Source organism: Labrus bergylta, chromosome 18 (genome assembly GCF_963930695.1).
Source record: "Labrus bergylta chromosome 18, fLabBer1.1, whole genome shotgun sequence".
NCBI classification, from domain to species: Eukaryota; Metazoa; Chordata; class Actinopteri; order Labriformes; family Labridae; genus Labrus; species Labrus bergylta.
Window position 1 is genome coordinate 11,036,197 of NC_089212.1, and position 26,805 is coordinate 11,063,001.

The 26,805-nt window shown below is 39.7% G+C and overlaps 1 protein-coding gene across 3 annotated transcripts in view; it reads left to right on the top strand.

Moving 5' to 3' along the window:
- dlgap2a (discs, large (Drosophila) homolog-associated protein 2a) overlaps nucleotides 1–26,805 on the top strand; it is a 131,001-nt gene that overhangs the window by 92,081 nt on the left and 12,115 nt on the right. For 2 of the 3 annotated variants that reach the window (XM_065966375.1, XM_065966376.1), the window contains 4 exons: nucleotides 2,297–2,365; nucleotides 3,768–3,927; nucleotides 4,658–4,874; nucleotides 6,681–10,201. In XM_065966375.1, the coding sequence (XP_065822447.1) occupies nucleotides 2,297–2,365; nucleotides 3,768–3,927; nucleotides 4,658–4,874; nucleotides 6,681–9,058 (2,824 nt within the window). In that variant the 3' untranslated portion in view covers nucleotides 9,059–10,201. Of the gene's footprint in view, nucleotides 1–2,296; nucleotides 2,366–3,767; nucleotides 3,928–4,657; nucleotides 4,875–6,680; nucleotides 10,202–13,015; nucleotides 13,076–18,860; nucleotides 19,247–26,805 lie in introns of those variants that run through there. The other variant, XM_020649851.3, reaches the window with a different exon arrangement.

Here is a 26,805-nt window from a genome sequence, read left to right on the forward strand (position 1 = left end):
TGTATGTCCTAAAGATGCACGGCCAATAGCCATGATAAATTAAAATTGAATCAGCTTTTAAGTGCCGTAGTCAGACCATCTAAAGATGTTTAACTTATGCATAAATGATGATAGGAAGTGAATGACATGAAGCGAGTTTCATTATTAGCCATTAGTCATATTGATTATGTGACAAAGTTGATCAGTAATAATATGTCACATCTGATGGTATTTGGTTCTAACACATAGAAGGTCGTATATGACAAACACTGCTCTCTCTTTGAATGACTTTGGACCAATGTCTAAATACCAAAAGCCAATCAATCTCAAAAATGTTCAGCAGTTACTAAAATAACTCACATTTGTTTGCCCCCATCCATGATTAGCTTCTTGAGGCAACAGTATTAATCAAAGTTAACACTGGCAAAGCATTCAATAATTCCTGATTCAACATAGTGTAATTACTCATTCAGATTGCGCTGGGTTTGAGCATTTTTCATCAGATCCCAAGGTCAAAGCAGATTTCCAATACATTGACTTGTGGCGTTTTGAGATGTGTCATGCATAGCAAGCCTACTTTTTATTTGGCAAAGGCTAGTTTCTGCAGATTTTTTTCCTGCACAATATAAGATAAGGTTTCATACTGCGGTAAAGATGGATAATTTTTGTCTCCTGTTCCTTAATGTCCCATTACAGAAGTTTTTAATGTATGTGGCTCTGGATGTTGTTGCTCTTGACAAATCGCTGGGATAAACATACAATATACCATAATCCAAGCTTTACAATTAAATATAATACTTAAATGGACAAGTCATAGTGTGTATAATAATGATACACCAATTGCTAATGGTACTAAACACACTGACTTTTATATATATTTCCCTATTCAAGTTTTTCTTTCCAAGAAAGGATTAACTCCTCAAGTTTTCATCCATCACATTGGGACTGTTATAATGGGTGCACTGCATTAATCCACATTCTGGACTAGCAAACACCTTCAAAATTTAAAAATGACCTCATGCCCTCGCTCTCAAGTTTAGGTTTTCTTTATACTGACTGTACATTTAACATGCTTGTAAAATCTTCTCTTGCAGCAATCTTATTGTCTCGCTTCAGAATGATTCACTGTCTTTGTTCATTCTTTGTGCACTGCTCAATCAGACGCCTGACGTTGAACCCTTTTTGGTGAAGAATTGGCACAAAACAGCTTTTGTTTAGGCTGGGCTTTGTTTTATCAGAGAGAGTACTTTCACTGGAAATGTGAAAGGTAGGAAGTGTGAGATATTCATCTTCCATTACCTTTATATTGGCCAACAAAGGAAGTGCATTAGCACGCATCAGTGACATAAGAAGAAATGTGTTGTGGCATGATTTGATTTAAGGACAACGCATTCTCAAAACCAGCTCCCCTTATTATACTGTCAATAATAAGCATCCTTACAGGCATGGATGGAGGACTTATGCCCGAGTTGAAGCGTGTATGCTTATGTCAGAGCCTGTTAAAGGTGGAATTACTTTCAATGCTCATGAAAGAATGAAAGCTAAAAAAATTTAATTAATGCTTAATTTACATTCTAATGTATTGCCAAGTTTTGAGCATAATCATGACACGAGAAACCTGCTTATTTATTCCTGTTTACATGATAATAACAGTACCCTGGTTTCTGATCATCTGTACGCAATTGAAACTTGATTTCTGACCATCAAAGGGATTGTGTTCTCTACCAACAAATGGATAAGAGGCTTAAATGCCACAGTATCATGGATTCTTATTGCACTCCAGGTAGCATTTCCAGGTTTTAAAAAAAAACGACAGTGACTTATCCACATTCTGATAACCAGGATGTGATGTTAAATCCATATTACGTAATCAAGATAGCTTGTGAAGATAAGCAGGCAGAAACCTTAGAACCAGTTTTATTGTTAGACAGCCAGCTGCCAGAAATTGACTTGCTGAACAAGTTGTTTTCTTAGTGGGCATTCACTTGATGTATTTTCTCAAAATACATAACACAGTCCTCATTATATCACTTGTACGTCCTTACTTGTTTTATTAGATGTACCATGACAAGGCACATTTTTTACATCAACTTATTGTTGTGTAACATCTCCAATATGTTCATTTCCTAAAGGCCATGTTGGTCATTTTGTATCAACCTAATGTTTGCGGCACTTCGTTATAAATTCCCCAGCAAACATTTAGTTCACCACAAATGCCAAACAGAGCCAGTTCCATCGGACTTGTGCCCAGTGAAGTCACAACCATCTAATTCCCACATGTTGGACCCAGTAACTCTCTTTTCTTCTCTACCCACAGCTCTTACCGCCTGGATAAAATCAACAGTGACATGCGTAACTACATCACCAATTTCGCTGCAGACTTAAGGTGAATACAGGCTCTCCCCTCCCCATACCTATCCGTCGCTTCCACGTTGCAGTGGTCAGACATTCGGAGCCAGCTGGCTGCCTGCCCTGCTGACATACCCAATATGGACGCCTCATACAGTAGAGCAAACACTGAAGACCAGTCAATGAGAGGTCGCCTGGGGCATTCTGCTAATGCTGGCAAAGCATGGGGCAATGATAAACAGACATAGACATGATTATATTCCCAGCTACACAATCCAAGCAAAATGATAACTTACTTTCTTAAACAGTTTTAAAGGTGTACTTGTTACAAAGTATGTTCTCACAAATTAATCACAATGAGAGATAATACAAGTTTCAATTCCAACACTTCATTCAGACTAAATGGATACATGTTCTGTTGTAGGATGTTTTGAAGGTTTATATTACTTTGCAAATACACACAGCCTTGCTTCAGCACAACAAGATGGATCGAGGGACTTTTAATCACACTGGCATTTTCTTCGCTGCCAAACATCAGAGTTTATCTCTATAAAAAGCCCAGATACTGCTTACTCATCCCTGCCTGTCATTAGAAATAGATCTGGCGGAGGGAACCTCACTTTGGAATTCTAAATGTGACTCACATAGATGTCTTTACTTTCATTAAAGCACCTTTCTTCTACTATGTTTTTGTATAGTTTTCTCTCCAGCAGATTTCACACCCAGGCTCTCTGTTGCACTGGTGGGTAAGCGCATTTAATTGACCCGGCTGACACTGGGATGCTCTCTGAAGTGCTTGCTCACTAACTAGCTTCTGATTTGCATTTCCCTCATTTCCAAGCATTGATTAGATGTTTCAGCACTACAAAGAAATTGATCTGCCTTTTAAAGGACACTGGTGAACACATAAATGGGCGATCCAATGTCATGAAAAGTCTCCCTCTCACGTTCAGGTTACCCAGAGGAGGCCCACTACACTAACACTTGATGTTTGTCACCATGTTACTGCCAAATATCACCAGATGTGTCCGTCTCCGCTCTGTTACTGCAGCGGAGCTTTATTCACTTTATCCGATGTGTGTGCTTCCACTGGATCCGCTCCGTTGCGTCTCAGCTCTGTCTCAGCTCCGGCAGCATGGCGTATCAATTTACCACAGAAAAGATCGAGTGGGACAGGAAGTCAGTCACCAAAACAACATTAAAACATTTGCGTACAGAGAAAGCAGCCTGTGGGTGTTGACGGACGAGGGTGAACAGAGCCATATCGGACCGGAGCGGACACGCAATGCACATGTATCTGGTGGAACTTCTGGGTTACACATCAGTAACTAGCCGAACTGCTTGTTTGTTAATGAATTATACCAAATTGAATTGCTATAGTTTTAGTCACCTAGCTGAACTAACTCCCTGCATGCTATCCCTTTTCTCTCTCTGTTCAGTCAGAGCTACCACTTGCAAGCCGCCAGGGACATGCACCCAAGCATTGCCCTGGACCCCTCTACCAACTACAACTCTCCAAAGTTTCGCTCCAGGAACCAGAGCTATATGCGTGCTGTCAGCACCCTTAGTCAGGCGAGCTGTGTCAGCCAAGTGAGCCAGGTGGGTCTGTTACCCTTAAATTAGGTATGATTGAAAACTCACAAATCTCTTTTATCCCTTATTTTACTCAAATGTATTTTACCTTACAGTTCTTTGTAAATGGGGGTTTCTCCACCAGGGGTTTCTGAGATATTCATCTCCCTTTTAAAAAGGAGGCATATTGATTTGTTCAGAGCCTTAAAAGCACACCAAATCCCGACTTATTCCAAATCCCAATAGAGCAAGATGTTTATCTTTGATTCTTGATATTGCCAAATGGTAGAGCAGCTTTGATGATAAATACATTTCAAATTGGTAAAGTTTTATTATACACATCTGACAAAGGAAACATATTCTTGTCAATATCAACCACCAAGCTCCTACAGCAAATGTCTTGCACCCTTATTTTATTTCAATTTATGACCATTGTTTGGTTGTTTACTAACCAATTAAGATACCCAGAGAAGTCAACAGGCCATTATCTCTAATGGTTGAATTATGACAACACAATTTTCAGCCAACAATTAAATGTAAAATTGTTTTGTTACAATATAAAACATTTTATTTGATTCCTCTGTTTTCTTTTGCTTATCTGAATATTCTGCCATTTGTTTTTACTGGAACACAAATTGACAGAGTAAATGATGTTAGGTTTTATAAACCTTCCAGTTAATTTCTCCAGATAAACAAAGGCAAATCCTCACTTACCTATTCATGGAGAGTGCTTGCTGATGGCTTTCATTCTTTACAGGTGAGTGAATCAGAAATAAACGGGCAGTTTGAGTCAGTTTGTGAGTCGGTGTTTAGTGAGGTGGAATCACAGGCCATGGAAGCGTTGGACCTGCCCGGCTGCTTCAGAACCCGGAGTCACAGCTACCTGCGAGCCATCCAGGCCGGCTACTCTCAAGACGATGACTGCATCCCCCCCATGGCCTCCACTGTCACCTCCACCATCAGGGCTACCACAGGTGAGGATTGGAGATAAAAATGAATGTGCACCCTCCAATTTGTGACATCCTGGATGTTTGTATTTTGCTTGTATTTACAGATTAATAACAAAAGCTTACATTAGTATTGACCTGTGTTAATGGATGACTACAGAAAAGTTAGTGCAAACTGGTTGTACTGTCAAGCAGCTTCATAACTTTGCATGAATCACTTGTGTATGTTTCCATTGTTTTTGATGGACCTACGATTACTTTAGCTAGCTCTTGTGAGCTGTGCTAGTTCATCCTGCTGTATTAAAGATACAGTACTTCATCTGCTCATCCTCTGGATGCAACAGAGAGTAAAGCTATGAACCCTATTGAAAATCACAAATAGCAATACAAATCATGTCAGACTAAGGACAAGACTGCTTTTCCTTGAACATTTTGGAATCTGACTTGCTTTATCATGCCACTTGGCAACACCTGTGAACTTACTGGCAGCTGTATTGCAAACTGGGAAAAATGGTGAAACAGCCATGAAGAAAGTATGCTTTGTTCGTTTGTAACCCTAATTCATGCAAAAGTATAACAGTGTATGATATGACATTTCTTGATATGATATTTCTTTGCTAACAGATTGTTCACTTCACACAAGTTATTTTTGTGTCATTGTCGAGCTGATGTTTAAACACAGATCATATTACAGAGCACCACACTGTCACGTCTCAAACTGGATAATAGATAACTTTAAGCTGACAATGAATATACTAGTTAATGATCTGTCACACTGGTTAGACACATTGATCACGTATGCAAATTTGGTGCATTAAATCTAAACCTATTAAGCTGATACGTGCATTTATTTATGATACAGAGTTTTGATTACAAATTGTTAGTTGCTGGTGCTCTCAACAATTCCCATGATTGCTGGACTCACAGAGGAAATGATATGTCCTTGTACGGATGAAGAATGTGGGAAGAAAAGAAGAAAAACTTCCCAGGACAAGAAGTATGACAGGATTCCACCTTTTCCCACTGCAGATTCAAGAACATCACTTGCTCTGTAATAGGGAGGGTTAGAGGTGTGGCCATCTGGAGATGTGCTTATGATCAAATTCTTCATACCTTGAAATGTTTGCTTACACTGCTTTCTCAGTCCACTTGAATATCTTTACATTTTTCTGGTATAGAGTTTGGTACATGATAGATTTGACATGGGGCGATCGGTGCTTTGAATATCTCTGTCAAACATGATCTCAAAATTTTCAATAGGGTTCATACTGTACTTCCTGATTGATAGGAAATGGTTTGGAAGCTTCGCTCATCTTTGCCTCTTTTCATTGCACAAAGTACACGTTTCTTTCCTTGTCTAAAGCAGAAGAGCATGCAAGGATTGTTTTTACACCTCATTTATTTGAAATAGTGTTCATTTTCTGTGTTGTTCTCTGGGAGACTAGTTTCAGCTTTGTGCATTGAAAAGATGTAAAGAATGCATGCTACAAAATAAGGTTGAGAAGGCAGTGTAAACCATAAACCGAAATGAGTCAAAATGGGTCGTCCTTCCCAGTGATACACTGGTGTAAATGTTTAATGATATCATAGTCAGAAGGAAATCTGGAATAGAAATTGTAAAATACCTTTCAAGTAAAAACAGATCAGTGAAATTGGAACAATAAATTCAAGGGTAGCAATTAATCACTGTAGATTTCCAATTTCTTATTTTGACTCATGACATTCAGTGCATGATTTAATGTTACTGCTTTGTGGCAACAAAAAGCACATTTTCTCCAGCTGCTCACACCTGTGGCCAAATTACAGATATATATATCTACATTTGTCTTCCAGACAGAAATTATGTGCAGGAAGACTCTTGTTTACCCAATCGAGCCATTACACATGAGGAATTGGCAGACACGGCCCCTTTGGCTCATGATGATCTAGGATGCCCCATCAGAAGAGACAGGCTTTACCAACAAGATAACATGGGAGCTAAGGCCAAACCTCTGTCTGGCCCACCTGTTTCTCCAAGTCTCTTCAGATCCCCCAGATCTAGTGCCCCAGAGCGGCCCTCACCAAAAGCCATCCAGGCCAGTATCAAAGAGTCAGCTACCTTGGCTGCAGCTATCAGCATGCAATGGAAGGAAGAGGTCTCAGCCATGCGTCGAGAGCTGGCTGACCTAAGGAGGGACCTTTGTAAAGAGCTCCGTGCTTTCAACAGTAATTTCAACACTTTCACGCAGCATTACAATACATGGTCCCCCCAAGGGGGAAACATTGCTGCTGGAGCTGATATTGGTTTAGGCGCAGGGATTCGGACAGGAACAGGGACAGGACCAAGAGCAGGGGTAGGGACAGGAGGACTTGGAACCTCTGCAGCAGATAGAGGCACTGGGGCTGCTAGAGAAAAGAAACCGAAGGTATCAAAAGTGTCTGTGGGGACCCAGGCAAGAAGCAAGGTCCTGGTCCGACAAAGCACTGCAGATGCAGCTGTCAATTGTCCAGAAGAAGAGGAAAAGAAAGGTGCCCGTCACAAACTACCAAAACAGCTATCTATGGACCCAGGCATTCTTGCCTGTCCACAGTCAATGTACGTGGAGAGTGCCATACCACTTTCTTTGGATCCGATACTTCCAAGCTCTGTTAGAGCAGGCCAACCAGAGCCTTTGGACTTAACTCATTTTCCCTTTAGGGCTAAAACAGAACCAGAACCTGAGGTACCAACCAATGCAACTATGACTTCACCTGACAAAGTGACCATTGAGCCGGTTAAACCTCATATTGCAGTGCCTATTTCCACAGAAGCAACCCTTGAGAACCATAAGAATTCAAAGAAAGTGAAAGAAGTGCAAATACATTTAGACACAGCTAATTTATCTCTTTCAGACACTAAACAATCTCATTCTGATGATATAGAATCCAAAGACCCTAAGCAAATTGAAAGAGATAAGATACAGCTACCATATCCTGTCCCTGTAGTTACAGTGTCTCCACCAGATGAACATGACGATGGCGTCATGTCAGATCCAGAGTCTCCAGATACTGTCACTGTAGTCAAGCCACATCCATTGTCTCAAGACCCAACTCCTGTGCCCTATCCAGTATTGGAAAATACAGAGCCTGTAGACTCCAAAGATTTAGAACAAAAATTATCAGACCTGACTCAGGCATCATCATTTGACCCCATTAGTCAAGGCCCATCCTCAGTCTCTGAAGTGCCCATACTGTGTCTTGATACTGTTAAATCTTCTAATTTAGAATCTGTCGTTGGGTGTCCTTCTATTGTGATATCAGAGTACCTTGACACAGACTCTCCTGCAAGTCCAACTGACAGTGACTCGAATCCAGATCCCATCATCACCCTTCCAGATTATCCTATTGAGCCTCCCCCTGAGCAAACAGCACCAATCTTAACCTTAACTTCCAGCTCACAAGAAACTCAACCCAGCATTGAACCAGAGTCTCAAGACTCAGACTGGCCACCGCTTCCTGAACCACTTGATACCACCCCAATATACCATGCTGATCTGGTCCACTTTGACTTAGTCATGCTGACCTCCCTAGATCAAGATGATCTTGACTCAGTCTTCATGGACCCTGAACCGGAGCCATTCGATCTGAGTTTTGACTCTCCATCCAACACAGAGGATGTAGATCAACCTATCTACCAATTCGACTGTTCAACCTCACCTCTAACCAATGTTGACCCCGACACACTCTGCTCCTTGGATCTTTTGCAGTCAACTGAATCTGCCTGTTTGGATCCAGTGATGGATTATCGTTTAGCTCACATGCCTAAAGAAGTCACTTCAGATTTACATGGAGTCAGACTACCGCTGGTCACTGTCACAATTTCCCCTCCAAGCTCAGTTTCTCCTGATACATCTTTCGAAATAGACTCTGTACCAACAAGTCCAGCACCAGACAAAGATCAATCAACACCAGATCTTGAAGACATACCCTCACTGGACCAGTCACAAATTCAACAAGATGGTACATTGGTAGAAACACTGGAGTGCACGGCCATATCCCAGGGGGAACTCATAAAAGAAGAGATAGCAAGCAGTACAGAGACGTCCTCAAGCAATCAAGCCTTTCTGTGGTACAGATGGCAGAGGAAGGCCAAGAGAAGAGAATCAATGCACAGAAGTGCCAGTGTGGAACTCTGGAGTGGGAGATACGAGTACAACAGTGCAGAAATCACATATGTGTCTCTCACTCTGTGACCTCATACCTCATTCTCAGCAGACAAAATGTAGCTACAAGTTGTACATGAGTGAACATGTATAGTTCATGGTAGCTGCCTATGCACTGTAGAGAAAAGTACAGAACTAAATGTCACACGGTCATTGGCTTTCAAAGCAAGGACTTCCTCATTAACAAACCTTAAGTAAGATTCCAGAAAAAAGACTTCACTGGTAGCAGCAAAAACAATCTCCCAAGGATTCAATTGTACTGCAAGATGTATTAAACTCCAGGGGGTGACCAATTGAATGAACAGAACATTTGCTTAAAAACAGTATGTACCTTTTTGAAGCTGTTGTCACCACTGATGTGAATTATCTTCCAGGACAGTACTAATAATTTATGGTTACCTTTTTTAATTGGTGGACACATCAGTAATTAATGTTCTTGTCCAGTCAATGTATTACATCAAAGACATTTTACAGATTCATTTTAAGAGACTATCTGGAGCTCTACAGACTATGGACTACATGGCCTTAAACATAGGTCAAGACAATCCATGAATTGCTGATGAAAACAATCCTTTTTTTGTTTGTTTTTCTACTGTATTTGTCACTCTGGAGTGGAGTGAAGTTTTTCTTGGCAGTTATCATATAACTATAAGGACATAATGTTTACTATGTGAGCTATTGATGGACTCTTTGAATCAGAAGTTAGTTATGCTGTGAAATGATATTTTGAATGGAGCTGGAACAGTACTTTTTATTTCTCGGGGGGAAATATCACATACTTAAACAGTGTGAAAACTATATTTTCACAACCCTATGTTACCTACATCCAAGTACACCTTGCAGCATACAGCACATTTACACACATCTTTGCTGGACAATAGATAATATAATAGATGTATTTAAAAAAAAATGTAAACATACTGACTATAGTATTAACAGGCCTCTTTGAAAAGTGATATTGTATTTTTTACTGTAAGATATCATCTTCATGCTCAGGAATCAAAGACTGAGAATGTATCACAACTGGGACAGAGGTGTAATGTGATGTGTAACTGTGTTCCTTTCTAAAAGGAGGTGTGTATCATGGCTATTTTTAATATGTGTGACATTGAATGATGACTGAATAATGGTGTAATGTTGCATGACAGATGGCTTAAATATTTTGTTTATTTCATATATGGTGCCTCATTGTACATTTTTAATTCTTATCATGGTTTTGATTCAATATAAGGTGTAATGGGAAATGCCTACTTATCCCTGAAGATGCAGAATTCTGTTACATACAATGAACTGCCAAATAGCCAGGCAAATCATAAGATACATCTGTGCTAACCATAAACTTAATGGGCTTTATATGGCCCACTCATGTCTGTGCTCTTATAAAGTCAAAAGAACATCTTATCTGAACATCAATGAGCCGCCATCTCATGTTGATGGAATTGTGAATGTGCAGAGCACTTTATGAAAGTTTGTTAAATTGACTGAAAGGTTTTGAAAGGGAATGGAAAGTTAATTAGGTTGTATTGTTCTCATTTTCCTCATTTTGAGGCAGTAGAATGCCTGAACCCTTTTTTTTCCCCAAATTCCTCTTCCATGTTAAACATTTTGTTTGCAAAATTGTAATGTAAAATGTAACCTGCACAGCAGTGTTGTTATTTATATTCATGAGAAATAATCAGAAAATAAACTGCTTCAGGATTCAGTCATGTTGAAATCTCTGCATACCTGAAGGTGGATTTTGCAGAGAAATTAGACAAAGCTACCTGACTGTCTATCTATCTAAGGTTTCCAATTATAGTCTGCAAAAACTGTACACAGAAGCTGAGTACCTCAGGGGCATGCAGGAGGAGTCAAATGCTTCTCTTCAGTTGACATGATTGATTTGATTGCTTTCTGTATAGATCTGTAATCGTTTATAACCTGTGCAGAAACACTCTTGAGTAACAAGATTAAACAATAGCAAATATCATCACCAAGAAATCAGGTACACATAGCTATCATGGGACAATACGAATGGGTTTACCATTCATTATGATTGCCATGGAAGCTAGTTTTCTTTTCATCACAATCTAGCCACTACCAGAAGGAAATATTTTCCATTCATCTCTAAATGAAACCATATCTGCTACATTAAAACCATGCTTTATTGAAGATTTGACAGTAGCCATTAAGAGCATAAACTAGATTTGATTCTTTATTTAGATAATTATAAAGTCAGAGGTCTCATTGGCTGTTTTGAAATCAGGCAAATCTTTCCCACAGTGGAGTCACTGCTAGCCATTTGAAAATATACTGTATTTTGAGGCTGTAGCAGTTTCTGGTCAGTGGTTAAACTATGTTTGGAGCAAAGTCATGAAGCAAGGTCAGATGATGGATGTTGATCTATTAACCTCAGACTTTAAAACAGAATTCAGAAGTATTAACTCAGATATATTAAAGGTCCCATATTATGCTTTTTCTGGTTTTATATGCCATTTAGTGTGTTTTCCAAGTCTCCTGTGCATGTTTAGGCACATCTATGTGCAAAAATTCAAAGTCTGCAGAAACGCGGCTTCTCCTCCTGTTAGCTGTAGCATTAGCTGCATGTAACACTCGGTTCTAGCCCCCCTCGATAAAAATTTGTCAGTGCGGCGTCATTGTCAGTGTGAGATCACTGATCTAAGCCCATTGGCTCGTTGTGGCAAGCCCTGCAGGTCGTGTTGAAATTTCCGAGAAGCGTGCTGAGCAACTGACCAATAACGACAGAGCGGATCAGCAGACCAATGAGAGCAGACTTGGCCCACGTGGGGTCTAACAGTATGGGCTCAACAGAGTACAGCTGACGGACTCAGAGCGGAGAGGGAGAAAGGAGGAGCAGTACATGAAAACAGACACTTTTTTCAAACTTTAGCTATTGTGAACGTACAAAAGTAGGTACATAGATTAAATATACGAACCCCAAAAAGAGCATAATATGGGCTCTTTAATGGTATGAATGAATGCTGTTTAATAAAGACGTCAAATATCCAAATTGAATAAGTCACCTTCTCATGGTGCTCTTGTAAAAGAAGCACTTGGTTTGTTTATACAATGATGGTATTTCAGAGAAGTCTTTTAGGTGGCATTATCACTGCAAGCCTTAAAGGTCACTTTACCATGGTTTTCTAACACTAATATGTGTCCATAGCCTGTCTAAAAACCCTCCAAATATGAAAAAATTTCCATCCTCTTCTTCTTTAGCCTGCTCCACTTTTCAGAAAGAGTGTGCTCAAACAGACCATTTAAAGAATTTCCACTTGTGATGTCACAAGGGCATTAACCCCTCCCCCAGGTGACAGGTGGGTGACACTCCCACAGCTAGGTGTTTGTTCTGCCTTCTAAGTTTGATTTCACACAGTAAACAATAGAGCATGGAGCAACCCCAAGCCCTTACAGATTAGCATGGTGAGACACAGCTCATTTGCATTTAAAGCTACAGACACAGAAACAGCCTGTTGTGAGCAGGGCTGAAATAGATGGGTTTATAGGCAAATACAGGATCTGACTGGACTTTTGGCTAGAAACTCTACAGACATGTATTGTGGACCTCTTAGACTTTTTGTAACTGAAAAGGAGTATAATATGTAACCCTTGATGCTAAATTCAGATGGTTTTTGCTTGGTTCTGATTTTTCTGTTTGGTTGTTCACGTGTCTTTTTAAATGTGGCCTGTATCAGGATCGTGTGATAATACATATATGAAAGTGGCCCAGTTCTTCATTCCATTCTCACATTGTTGTAAAAAATCTAATCTGAGTCACATAAGGAAAAAAAAGTTTCTTATTGTTGTTATTTTTCTGAAAGGAACAATGTTTCTGTTCACCAAACTGTAAAGGGAACTGCTTACCATCACTCCCTGGATCTCCCTCTGTCACTCTGTGTATGCTTTATGTTATTTGAAAAATTGTACTTTATGTTTGGGCAGATGTGCCCACTTTTCTGAATATCCACCCCACTCGCTTGTTTTCAGGGATCCAGTTCTGCCTCCCCTCCACCTGCAGCATTGATCGGACTCATCAACAAACCCCAGGTAAACCTCCTACCTGGGGCTAATCCATTTCTCTATTTGTCAGGGATGTTATTTTAATGAGTTGTCCTGTGGCCAAATGCTGTTACGCACATGTTTAAATGATTTGAGGCATCTCCAATTACCACACATTCACAGCCAGAGAAAGCAAATGAGGACTTCTGCAAGAATAATGAACTGCAAGTAAATATGCGGTGAGCAAGCAAGGGATACTCAAACTTGCAATTAGGAGTTCATTGTGTAAAAAAAGAAGACTCATTATCACTAGAAAGATTTATTTCTTTATGCATGCATATTGTCCATTGGTCAGTTGTCCTTGCTTTGCAGTCTTTGGAAATGTATATTTAATAATATTGTTTTTCAAGGAATGTTAACCTATTGCAACTAACCTGATGGGAGCATTCAGTTTCTCCAATACACTCTTTTTAAAAGATTGACATTTTGCTCTTTTTTATGTTTGATAGTATATGTATACACACACATACGCACTCACACATATACAGTATATAAATGTATATGTGTGTATGTATTTTTTTTCTCCATCCATGTATATTATATGAAATACATGAGTACAATCCAAAGGAAACTGTAATTGAACATAAAAGAAGAAATATAAATAAAAATGAACACTGAGACACAGTGCTACTTCTCAAACTTCATGCTGCACAGTTCCTCTAGTACACTATTAAACAACATGCTATTTTCTTCAACAGGAACTGCAGTTATTATGGACTTCAGCTGTTCAAAGTCATTATTCATTTGTCCCTTGACATATCAATGTCACTTTCTTAAATGTGCCACAAAACCCCTCCATTGTAAAGTCTGTTTTAGCACGGAAGCGTACACACACACACCTTTGGATGCTTTTCTAATTACCTGTAGTCTATGTTGCAGTAAGTTAGCCATTTGCATGTATTTATATGTATTTTGGTGCAAATGCCAGATGTAGTGTGACACCTGTACAGGCAGGTCAACATCTGAGGCATAATGTTCAGGAAAAGAATATCCTTTATACACAGATCAAAAGGAACTGGCTATAAAATGAAATATTTGCTGATAGAAGGGGGTGTATGCTGCAAACAATAGTTTTGTTCTTAGTGATTGATCAAAAAGCTCTGTATGTTTTCAAACTTTAAAATCCATTGTTGCTTAAATCAGATTGAATAACGACTCACCCAGCCTGGTGTTATCTATTTATGGTTTTCTTTTATATACTTACTCCTTTATTGTTTCTGCCTGCATCACTGGTGACATCGCCAATAATAGAGTTGACCATCCATCTTCCCCTCCCTCCTTTCCTACGGATCATTTACATATCCTTAAAAGCCTGCTGCAAAAACAAACGGCTCACATTCCCTTTACAGTGATAAATCCAATCTGGGAGAAAGACTCTTAACGACGTGCCACTCAACTCTCCCTCTACCCCCGCCCCTATGTTAGCATACAAGCCAGGTCTGATAGATGGAGAGGTACTAACAGAGATCGAGTGGTTGAATCACTGCCTTTGTGACTCACGTTAATCAGCCTCACTGGCACAGTGGTGGTTGTTTGTATATGTTTGTGCGAAGGAAAGAGAGATTAAACAGAGTATTCACTCTGAATATATTAACTTGTTTCCAAAGATTCCTCTGTCGTCGAAATGTTGGGATACGACCTCATCCAAAGTTTTCTGAAAGTGGATGTTTTTAGCTACTTGATGCTAGTTTGTTTCTGAATTACACTGGGGTTTGATGATCATACTTAGTAATTCTTTGCTTTCAAATCCAACCATCTTATACTTCATACGTTGTTTAACTGTCTTGATAGCCAAGCTCAATTGGCTGTAATTATTTAAAAATGAATGACAGAACCCAGACGATCCGTTGAACTTTTGATGCACATTTTCCTGTCATGTTTGCTCCTCTTGCTGCAGTGATCTCAAAACCATGTGTAAAAAGTGAAAGAAAACTTAGGAGCACAACATTACTGTAGGTAGTGAAGCCGGAATGGGCTTAAGTTAATGATTGACTTAAGTGGTCTAAATTCTTTGCCAAATTTGCACTTAGTTGAATTACAGTGTTGAATTTGAGTGCACAAACAGGGGGTTGGATTTTGGTGATGTCAAAGCCTTATCTTTCCATTTGAACACTCTGCTATCTGCCTGGCATTGTGTTAGCAAAGGTGTTGAGCTAGAAAAGTTGGAACAAAGGATGAGCTTAGTTATTGTCCAAAACACCACTTGTGGTTTTATTTTCAGTCTGTGTTTTCCATCATGTGTCATTTTGTTGATTATACAGTTGTCTACATCATACAGTATGTATTTTAACACTTAAGCCACAAGCAGGTGATTGACAGTGTATGAATGAGCGTGCAGTAACTGTGCTCAGTATAGATGAAATCTCAATGCTGAGTAATACTGCCACAGCCAAGATGGGAACAAGAGTTATGACTCCCCTTTGCACTACTGGCTTGCTTATAATGGCTCTATTTTTGTCCTCCTGCTGAATCATGCCCCCTGAATGGGTCATCTCTTTCCTCCCTTGATCTCTCCGCGCTCCCTGATTTATACTCTCTCTCCATCACACACACACACACATAAACGCACCCACACACAGAAAAACTTCTCTCTTCCAGTCTGTGCAGATCCCGTCTCCTCCTGTTCCCTTGCTCACCTCTACATCCCTTTTTTCTCTCTGTCTCTGTCTCTCTCTCTCTCTCTCTCTCTCTCTCTCCCCCCATCTTCGTCATTCTATCCTAATGCATCTCCTCATCCGTGAGAAGTAAATTTTCTGAATGGACAGCAGCATGAGTCATTAAGCCCTCGAAGCAGAACGCTCTTCATAGACCAGACATCTCGAGCTATTTTTGAACGTTGCCCAAATACGGGTGAGAAAAAGGCCAAAAGGTGTTGCACGTTGGAGGTGAAGCTGTGGGTTTATTCCTTACCGTAAAAGGTTCTCTTTTTAAAAGAGTTGGGGAAAAAAAAGATAATCTTTCTTTTCATAAGGAAACAATCTCTTTGTTGTTTTTTTTTTTTTGTTCAGGCTACAATGTTATTGGGATGAAATGCTATTAATTTTACACCACAGTTTAGGAGGGTGAGGGTGACAGCTCATTAAAACTTAAAACAAATCGGATTCTGGTCTCATAAGGACTTCCTTAATTGCTTTGTGTGATGTAAACATTTGTAAGACAGAAACAAAAGGAGAGAGAGCTTAACACAGTCTGCCTCTGTCAGGGAAAATGATAACCCAAAACTTAACCTTTTTTTTTTTTTTTTTGCTGCCATTTTTTTTTTCTTCTATTCTTGGCTTGGAGGTACCTGGCACACTCTCAGCTTTGATCCAAACTCTAAACACAGCCTGTGCTTCAGATGTTTCAGCCTCAAACTGCTCTGTGTGAACTTTTTTTCTCTCAAAGCTGTGCTTCAAAATAAAGACTCTACAAAGCCAAGAGGGTGTTCATGACCAATTCCTCAGTCCATCTCTCTCTGGATTAAGTCCATATATTCTCATTTGCACTTGAAAGAAAGTAATCCCCCCTCCCTCTTTCTGTCATGAAATGGACAGAATAAGAAGATGAGAGTTGTCAGACTTCCTTGAGTAGTCCATTTTTCACCAGAATCCTCCTCACATGAGAACTGTTGATTACCTCTCTTTTTTTTCCCCCCCTCGGCCTCGTCCATGTATGAAGAGTGTCTCGTGTCACAGAGGCTTTGATGTTCTCTGCTTCTCTGCTGGCTTATTCATTACTTAGATGTATGAACTTGGAAGTTTTAAATGACGCCAGCATTTCTCTCCGTTATCTGAGCACTGAGTGTGGGGGGAAAAAAGGAAGAGAAAAAAGAGCCTCTGCACTGAGAAGCAACCACATGTTTGAACAGACTCACCAAATGTCAGTCAGACTCACTCAAGGCTTAAAATCATAAGAAAAAGTTTTTTTAAAATGAAACCAACCAAGAAAGTTTGCAATAACTTATGCTTATATATTCTAGAAGTTGTTTTCCGATGTCATGAGGTTTAAAAAAAAAAAAGAGTTTCTGACTCATGTTTCATCATAATTGCCATGCTATATTCGCTCACCAGATACGCAAATGAGGTCATTATGCAATAAATGTAAGTTAATTAAGTCGTTAAATTAAATGCCGGTTTAGTGTGAAAGACATATCTCAATCAGCTTGTTGTCATATAATTAATGGTTAGGGTAAGATGATGGTGTCTGCATGATATTTGTGCCAATAATTCTGAAGATGAAGAATGGTCACATTTTCTAACACACCATGTATCATGTTGAAATGAAATAAATACTTGACCCTGTGGATAAAAACAAACTTAGACAAGGATCTGGGGTTTATATCTGGCTTAACAGTTAAGTATTACTGTGAGGAAAACTACATTTTCATTTTGACATGAAAATCAGATGATATTCTTTTTTCTTTGTCAACAAATTCCTTAAAAGAACATTTTATACATCAATATTGCAGAAATAATTTATATCCTCTGTAAATATCTCTCTGAGTCATGACTGTCTACAATGAGTGAGAAGTGCAAGTCTCGTCAGCTGTGTTGTTGTTGGAGTTGTGTTTACATCAGGTTTACATGGGCGGGATATCCGACTCCGCCCCTTGCATAGAAGCTGTTTTAGTCAAGGACTAAATGAATGGAGAATAACATACTAAAAGGACAATGTTGTCTTGACTGCTTTGTGCAAATGTTAGGGGAGGGGGGTTGGAGGTGTGTCGCTGGAGAAGAGAGGAGGCTTCAGCACGGTGGAGGTGTCACCTAACAGCAGTCTGTTTTGGTTTCATGCTGGTGCTCAGGGGAGACATCTACTGGATCAAAAAGCTGCACATTGTTCCTTTCCTTTCAACCAATAGCCATAAAAACAAACAAAGTAGTGCCTTTGTGGTCAAAGCATTATTTAGCTTATTTGTCTCTGCGCTCAATAATAAAAAAAAACTATTAACACTTCAGTGAGCTCCAGTCTTAAAGTTGTATAAATGTTTCTTCATTACACTGACCCTTGACAATGTTTATTTTTTTCTATTTCTTGCTTTTACACACACTGTCTTCTACTGTAAATGCAAACTATAGTTTTGAATGTGTATTAATCCGCAGCTCAAAATAGTCAGCCAAAGAATTACACTTTGATGTCTGTTTGACTTAAGTATGTCGAAATGACAGTGTCCTGCTGTTCAATGTAAAATATTACTTTATAAAAGTAAAAACTGAGATTGTTTTTGAAATATTTTTCATGATAGGTATTGCCTTGAAACACAGTTTCAGGCATGACCTTGACTGACCTTTCTTATTTGTATAAGGCCAGTCCAACATGGCTGACCCTATCAATCCCTGTCCAAGGAGTTCAAGCTGTCTTTGTTTTTTTGATGATACAGTTTGCCCAGATGCAAGACAAATATACTTAGAAACTCATCTGTCCCTGTAGCTATTGGCCTTTTATTTAACTAAGTTTGAATGTTTTGAATTATAATTATTTTTATTTCATTCATTGGTAATTGATTTATGTTTGTACATGCCGTACCTGCTGGCAGTACATCAAATTTGCCCTTTTGGGATAATATGATATTGCTAATCCTCGATGGCTGATATGGGCTGAGGACAGAGAGCAGCAGACAGGATGGTGAAGTTAGGAAAGTATAGATGGAAATTGTTGACTTAAGTAATTATTGAAAATGAATAAGGTATTTATTGCCAGGTTCATCGTTTCATGCATGTGTTTTGTGGGGTTGAAGGTAGAGAACTAAGTGGTGTTCATTTATTTCAACCTTTATGCTCTGTCTGTTTTCCAGCCATCACCTACACACCCAGCTATAAGAAGACCCCTCCTCCTGTCCCACCGCGCACCACCTCAAAACCTCTCATCTCCATCACGGCCCAGAGCAGCACTGAGTCCACCCAGGATGCCTACCACGAGGGGAGGCACCTTCATGGTGGGATGTGGGCACCTGAAGGCATCAGCCTGGGGTTAAGTCCAGGCAGGGGCCTTTATAATTCCACTGACAGCCTTGACAGCGCCAAGGCCGTGACCATAGCCATGGAGGCGGCTGGAGTTATGTCTGGAAAAAGACACCCCTCCACTGACAGCCACAGCTCGGTGCTCACCTGTGACAAGGCTGTCCTGGTGTCAAAGGCTGAGGAGTACTTGAAGACACCTCGATCCTCTATAGGAATACAGGTTAGTCTGGTTTCACAGAGGGTCAAATAAGTACTTCAATCATCATAAACTCACACACATTCATAAACAGAAACAGTGCTCTCTAGCAGCTAAAAATAGCATGTATGAGTCATCTTACTGCAGCCCGTCTATTCAAATTCCACTCATGCTGGAGTGGGTTTTAGTAAATGGTAGTTCATGGCACGGTTCATTCACTCCGTCTCCCTTTAATGTACTGATTTCTCTTTCGTTCCGATCTCATGGTCATGCTGCCTCCTTCCCTGTCTTTCTCTCTGTTTTCCTTCTTTTCTCTTAACCTCTGGCTCTGTGATCATATCTTAGAATTTGTCATTCCTGTTCTCTGATAGTCGCCAGGGTTCTTGTGGTGTTAATCTCCAGATGTTGTCAGAAGCCTGCAAATCTGCAGCTGAACCAAATGTTGCCTTGGCAGCTCACGTCATCAATTTGGGGCAAATCATAACGAGTAGAGAAACAGATTATTAATGTAACTGTGTGAATTTGAAAGTCATTGTATGTATCATCTTTTGCTTTCAGTAGAAACAGTTTGCTTCTTAATTGTTCTTCTTACTTCAATTGTTATACCCCAAACCCTTATTTGGTATTATTTCCCCTCAGCCATATTTACCTTCCTTCAATAATAAATCCCCTGTATATTTCGTATTTGATTCCATTTATTACATTTTATACTCTCGTTCCCTCACAATTATCTATATATCCACACCTACCATCTCTTGTGTACTAACTGTCCAGTTTGCGTGGTCCAGAGAAAATTTAACTACTTTCTAATATTTGAAGAAAAAAACTGCAGACTACTTTATTAATGTCCTTCTGGGGCTGTTTTAAATGTTGCTGTTTAAGTTTCTTGTGTAACAAAATCAAGCTTATCGTAAAGGGTAATTGCTGTGTTGTTTTTTTCCCTCCAGACATAATTAGGAAAGTCTTTTGGCTGAAAAATTGGCCTAATGTTCAAATTACACCAAAGCCATTGACTGTCAGATATTGCCAACAGGGAGTCATTCAACGAATAAATGATCTCTTCAAAGTCAATTGATCCTGCTACACTCACTGACTGCTGTATGTCATCAAAACTTAGAGAACATCCAGCAGCATTTTTACCCAGACATGCTTTTAACTGTATCATTTAACACATTAGTTCAAGCAGCCCATTCAAAATATTGAACTTTAATGTATCCTACACAAGGTGGGCTAAAGTAACTTTATAACAAAGTGAGGTGTTTTACTATTGGAGTCACCTTCATATGAAAGACTCATAGCTTCTAGCAGTGCTTGCACCAAGAACTCTCCCAGGATATACAGCCTGTAAATCCGCACAAAGGTGATAGGTGACCTTGCAGCTGCACAAATATCCTTAACTGACACTTTCTGGAACAGCACCCATGAAGTGGTCATGCCCCTTGTGGAATGAGCCATCAAACCCTGGGTGCTGTGAACCCATAGGTAAGAGATACTCCACTGTGGCACCTGCTTCTTCAACGTGTCATCTGTTAAAAATGGCGCCAAACTCGCATGTATCACAACAACAGCTGCCAGAATAATTGGCCTCCCCACACCCAACCTAACAGAATTCAACAACAGGGCCATAACACGCATTGCATCCTCAATAGAAATTGACAACACACATCCGCTAAACATCCACCTATCCCTCAAGGTACAGAGCACTGAGGTGCAGAAGGACTCGTCTTGGGAAGAGCATGATCCCTGCTGTTGTAGCTGTCCTGAACAAAATGCCTCGCTGAACAAGCCAGAGTGGAAACTTTTGATTGTTGTTTGCCATTGTTTGTTTTATACACTGTGTTTTGTGTATGTACCATTCTCTGGTGGGTATTGTCTGTTGCACAGATGCGGTGCTGTGAAAAGGAATTTCCCATGAGGACAATAAAGTCTATATAGCTTCTGCAATCAAGATCATCTGGTTGAATAATGTCTTGCCTTCATACAGATATGACCATGACACAGACAGCTGGTCTCCTTTCCTGAGAACTGTTGTATTATTCACTTGCAAATACAGAGTCCTTACATGGCAAATGTGTGAAGCCTTTGCCCCTCCACTGAGAGGAATGAAGGTGGGTGAAAAGCTGAGAGCTCAACTGTGGGACATCTGTAAGCTGATTCCCACCATCTTTGGTAAACTATAGGACATCTGTAGTCTGATTCCCACCAACTTTGGCAAAATGGTTGGATTAAACCAAAGGTAGACATAGTAGAGCAATGGGTTGACTTGTAAGCAGGAAGGGAGGATGGACAGCATACAAGACAATCACTTACTCTGCTGTGTTTAGAGCTAAGAACCTAACCCAAATCACCCCTTGAGGCTCAGGTGGTTGATCAGGGAGTTCAACGTACACAGCTCATGGTGCATTTTATCTCAAAGTTTGACACTGCTTGTCTGCACACCTCCAGCATGAGTTACAATGGGACATCTGTCCTGTTGGGGACATAGAGTGGAGTCATCTCCCTCTTCCTCCATCTCGTCCATGTCAAAGAGGTCAGAGGTAGATTCTCCCTTGACAGTCAGTTGAAACTGGTGTCATGTCTGGGAACTCAATTGGAAACAGCCACTCTTCTATTTAGGATATTTGTTTGCATTGACTCACTTGGGAACATGGCTGGGGTGTTAAGCAATGCTCGATTGTGTTTAGGGACCAAGTAGGCTAAGCAGAAAGGATGGAAAGTTTTGAGGCAGATCTTTTATATTTAGTCTGGTGTGGTTCTAGCTTTTTGAAGGGCTAACCGAAGTCCTTCAGAGGCCCATTATGAAGCACAACATAAAATAAGAATAAGAATGTCTTAAACTGTAGCCAAGATGTGGGGCTGTATTTGCATAAAAGGGTAAATTGGTACTTTAAAAGGGGCCAAATCTGGAGAAGGAAACCCCATTACAGATTGTTGGACTTTAACTTCCTTTTACAGTATAAGCCAGTGCAGTACAGTTTCCAAGCTTGTGTGTGGAAAAAAATATCTTTCTTTGCAAAAGTGACCTAGTGATCTAGTGACCGATTAAGGGGGTATGAAACACCTCGAGATGGAGAAACTGTATCACAAAAGAATACTTTAATACCCCCTTTAGCGGTCACAAGATTCAAACTTTGATTAGGCTGCATTTGTTTGACTGCCATCAATCCCAAGCTCTTATGATGAACGGGGTGGGCATTGCATATTTTGCATGATAGCTCCACTAAAACCTTCCCTTGATACATTCAAAAATAAGTAAGAGATATGAAATTGACATAGATGTTACGATAATACTGTGCCCACAGTTAAACATATTTATTGAAAAGGGGTTTCTCAAACAGTGCCGTTATCTCTTATGTCGCTTTAAAACGCCTTTGTCTGAACCATCATTAAATATCAATATTACACAGAACGTCAGCTGACGTTTTAAAAGCCTTAATCTATTCTTTTGCATATTCTCTCTCTCTCTCTCTCTCTCTCTCTCTCTCTCTCTCTCTCTCTCTCTGTCATTCCCACACATGCAGTCTCTGTTTCCTGTTAATCAGGGTTCAGGTTTATGAGCATAGCTCATTTTGAAACGTAAAACTGCAACATTTAAACATCGTTGCCATGCTTCACCAATTTTCACGGTGGGTGACATTGAATCGAGGGACAATCTTTCCAATTCAGCAGGCAAAGTAGCTTGGATTTAGCTCATTTATTACTGACAGAGAGAAATACAGATCAAATAGAGTGTGGATGAGATAAGTGTAGAGCAGAACACTGTTAGTGCTAACGGATAGACGGAAGAAGTTGCCAGGAGCAAGTAGATGTATTGGTAAGAATGTGTGTGTTCAATGACAGCAAAAGTCATTTTTTAATTGTCAATGCAGGTGCAGTAAAGATCTAAATTCACAGACATATTCAAATGGTGGTAAGGATGCAACATTAAAATCTTTTCCAAGGAACATTACTTTACAATAACACAATTCTCAATTTATATTTAACTGCCAATCATAGTATTAGGGAGCTGGTTTGCAGCATGCAATCTTAAATACATCAAAGTCAAAGACAAGGACACAAAAACAAATGTTTTATAAATGCATTCAAGCCTGATGGTAAAATACGCTGCGAAACAATATTAATGTCTACACACTGGTGCAATGGAGCAAAAAAAAACTATTATTAAAGACATAGTGTTATCCATTTGATTGTAATGAAGGGGGTTGCTTTAGATTTATTTCCCAAGCCATGGCTCCATTCACACACACTGAAACAACAAGGATAAAAAGGTGTAAATAGTGTAGAAAACAAGATACAAATAACACACACACACACAATTATGTTGCAGTGGAGTTCAGGTGAGTAAGGCCTATTCCTGCCAACAGCCCACGCAAGCCACCTGGCCAACAATACTAAAGAAGGAAACATAAAACATTTAGTCAGTCTGTAGTAGTATTTTGTCAACAAAGAGGAGGCTTGAATAACCCAAGTAAGGAAAAATAGAAAAACACTACACTTGGAACCAATACAAACAACATCAACAAAAGTCACAGTGGTCTCAGAAGAAGCATGGATTAGTCTCCTGTAGAAACGACCAAATAAAAGAAACTCAAACTGAAAATACTGGAGTGGCAGCTTCTGAAAAAAAGACAGACTACTTCCAAGATAAGTTCATAAGTATTTGATTATAGCCGTTGCAAAGTAAATTTAAGGTACAGATTTCAGATTTTCAATGATAACTTTGTATAAAGTGCCAAGGGTGCATTAAATTGCATCAAAGAAGAGGTTTTTATTAACAACAAGAAATAAACTGGGGGAGAATCCCCCATAGAATCTAAGGTCTGGGTATGCTCCATATTCATTCAAATTATCAGGTCTCTAGTATATCTCTGTTACATTATGGCACACACTGTATGAAAAACTGTTATTGGAACATTAGTGAGTAGTATTTAAATAACTTTCCTCATGCCTTACACCACTTTCTTGTAATAGAGAAGAGTTAAAGTTTAAGACAACACATAATAAGATAAGATAAACCTTTATTCATGCCACAACCAAGAAATATACAGTGTTACAGCAGCAAAGAGCAAGGGAAGCCAAAAAAGAGCAAACAGTGCACTATATAATACAAAATTAAAAATATAGCTCAAAATAGTTGATGGGCCAAAACCAGAGCTGCAACCGAACAAATGTAGAACATGTTATTGCACAAAATAGGTTCCATATTGCACCTAGCATCAGGTAGTAGTATATGGTAAATATTGCAGTATAATATAATTGCACGAGAGGTAGGAGTGAATTGTGTCCGGCTTGTGTTGGTGTGTTTTGTGATCTACTGGGAGCAGACTTAGTTTAACAGTCTGACTGCAGCAGGAAGGCAGGACCTGCACTATCTCTCCTTCATACACCGAAGGTGAAGCCTGTCGCTGAAGGAGCTGCCCAGTGCCGTTACTGTACCATGCAGGGGGTGGGAAACATTCTCCATCACGGATGTTAGCTTTGCCATCATCCTCCTCCCACTACCTCCACAGGGTCGAGGGGGCTACCCAGGACAGACCTGGACTTTTTCACAAGTTCAAACCTTTATTCATCCCACAACGAATACATTTTCAGTGTAGAGCAGCAAAGAGCAAGCATAGAAGGGGGGAAAACACAGTGACGGGCAGGAGCAGCTTTAACAAGCAACCACTAGTGTGGCACCATCAAAAAAAGAAACAGTAAATCTTCCATTGTGGTGTCCAAAGAAGTTTTTTCGGCCTCGCCTCAGTATTTTAAAATAAAATCATACAGTGAATGTCACCTGGTGGCAGAATATATGCAATCTGATTCTATACAGCAGGTATTGGTTTTGTGTTTTTTTAAAAAAGGTTGATTTGCCTTCAATTGAAAGGCTGCTCAATGTATCTACAAGGCTGTGTTGTTACAAGCTACAATTAGAGAACCTAGGTGGGATAAAAAAAAAAGGGGTTCCAGTAGAAAACACTTCTGACAGATTGACTGCTATTGATCTTTATTGTTATTCAGCAACATGGACATCATATTATGGGGCCAATCAGTGTGCCTCACATACTACTGGACGTATAATTAACCTGCATTAGCCTGCATCTGTATTGATTTACCATTTCCTCTTTGAGAGCCTTTTCTTAGAGGTCAACATATCTTTAATCTTTAATCTTTGACCGCATAGACGTGGTATTGTCTCGACTTTCTGAAGTCCTCAAGGACCACTTTATAGCCACCTAAGATATTCCTTTAAGCTACTGTAGCCTGTTTGTTTTCCAAAGTACTGGTTGATCTATTTACAAAAATAGTTTTAATTGGAGCCTTAATGAGGTAGTACAAAGAGGAAGTTGAAGCTTTTAACCTTAAACACAGTCATCAGACAGGAAAAGTCACCAGGTGGTGTTTGTGTGTTTGTATAAGAGGCAAAGTGGTTCAAGTTTTTGCTGATGCTCACAGTTTGCACACCTGTGCTGAAGTCTTGACTGTGATAACTGATGCAGTGTGTGTATTAATATATGTGTATCTGGTCACCTGTACCAAAACATGTCCAGGGTAGGTAAGAGTATTTAATGGGGTGTTTTGTCTTCCTTCAGTCCTCATCCATCACACACATGAAACTCCCTCTCTTTTCATGAGCAGGACTTCACTCTGCTTCTAACACAAAATAATGGAGGTCACCTCAGCAAGCTGCTGCACACTCATTTCCTCCCTGCTAACAGCTTCTCCCAAGCAGCCTGACAGAATACAAAATGGCTCTCCAAAAATGTCATTCCCCAGCTTTAATACTGACCACTCTACACCAAAGGTAGGGTTGACATTTCCCCACAACAGAGGCATGCCTTGTTTTGAATCGGTGCTTTTGACTCACTCTCATAGCCATTAAATGACATGGAACTCATAAATGTCAGACACTGTAGGTTTTTGTAGACATATCTGGACAGCTCTGACCACCATTGACGGAAAAGGCAGTGATAATATACCTCGAATTACTGGAATTTACAAATGTATCTTTTAGCCACACTAGCAGCTACTTGACGCCCTTGCAGGCTAACATGCTCACAATAACAATGCTAATATGTGTAGCAAATATAATGTGGGCTCTGCATGTCCATCCTAGTTTAGCATGTTAGCATGTTAACATCTATGATAGCTGAGGTATTTTATCAGACACTCTCCGTATGTCTCTCTTTTTATTTGCAGACCCGTCTGGTACAGTCATAGTGAAAAGAAAGGATCAGCGTCTACTAAAGAAGAGATACTGAAATGAACAGAAAGACAAAGGAAGGCTTAAGACAGCAAAAGAAAGACAAAGATTGGGACAGACAGCCAGCAGGAAATTGTGAATGCTAGAGAAATAGAAGAAGTGACAGCAAAGAAATTGAACAGGGGGATGAACTGTTGGATAAATGAAGAAATAGTCACAGATAGAAGCAAAGCAAAAATATTTAGGGTTTCTTTCAAGCTAGAAAAACATGAGTGTCCAGGGAGAGGTTCAGACAGAGATAAAGGGTCTCTAAACTCAGGCAACTGGATCAGGTTCACAGCCATCCAGGGACCAGCAGGATCTTCATAAGTCACTTTTTCTTTCAATCCCGTAACAT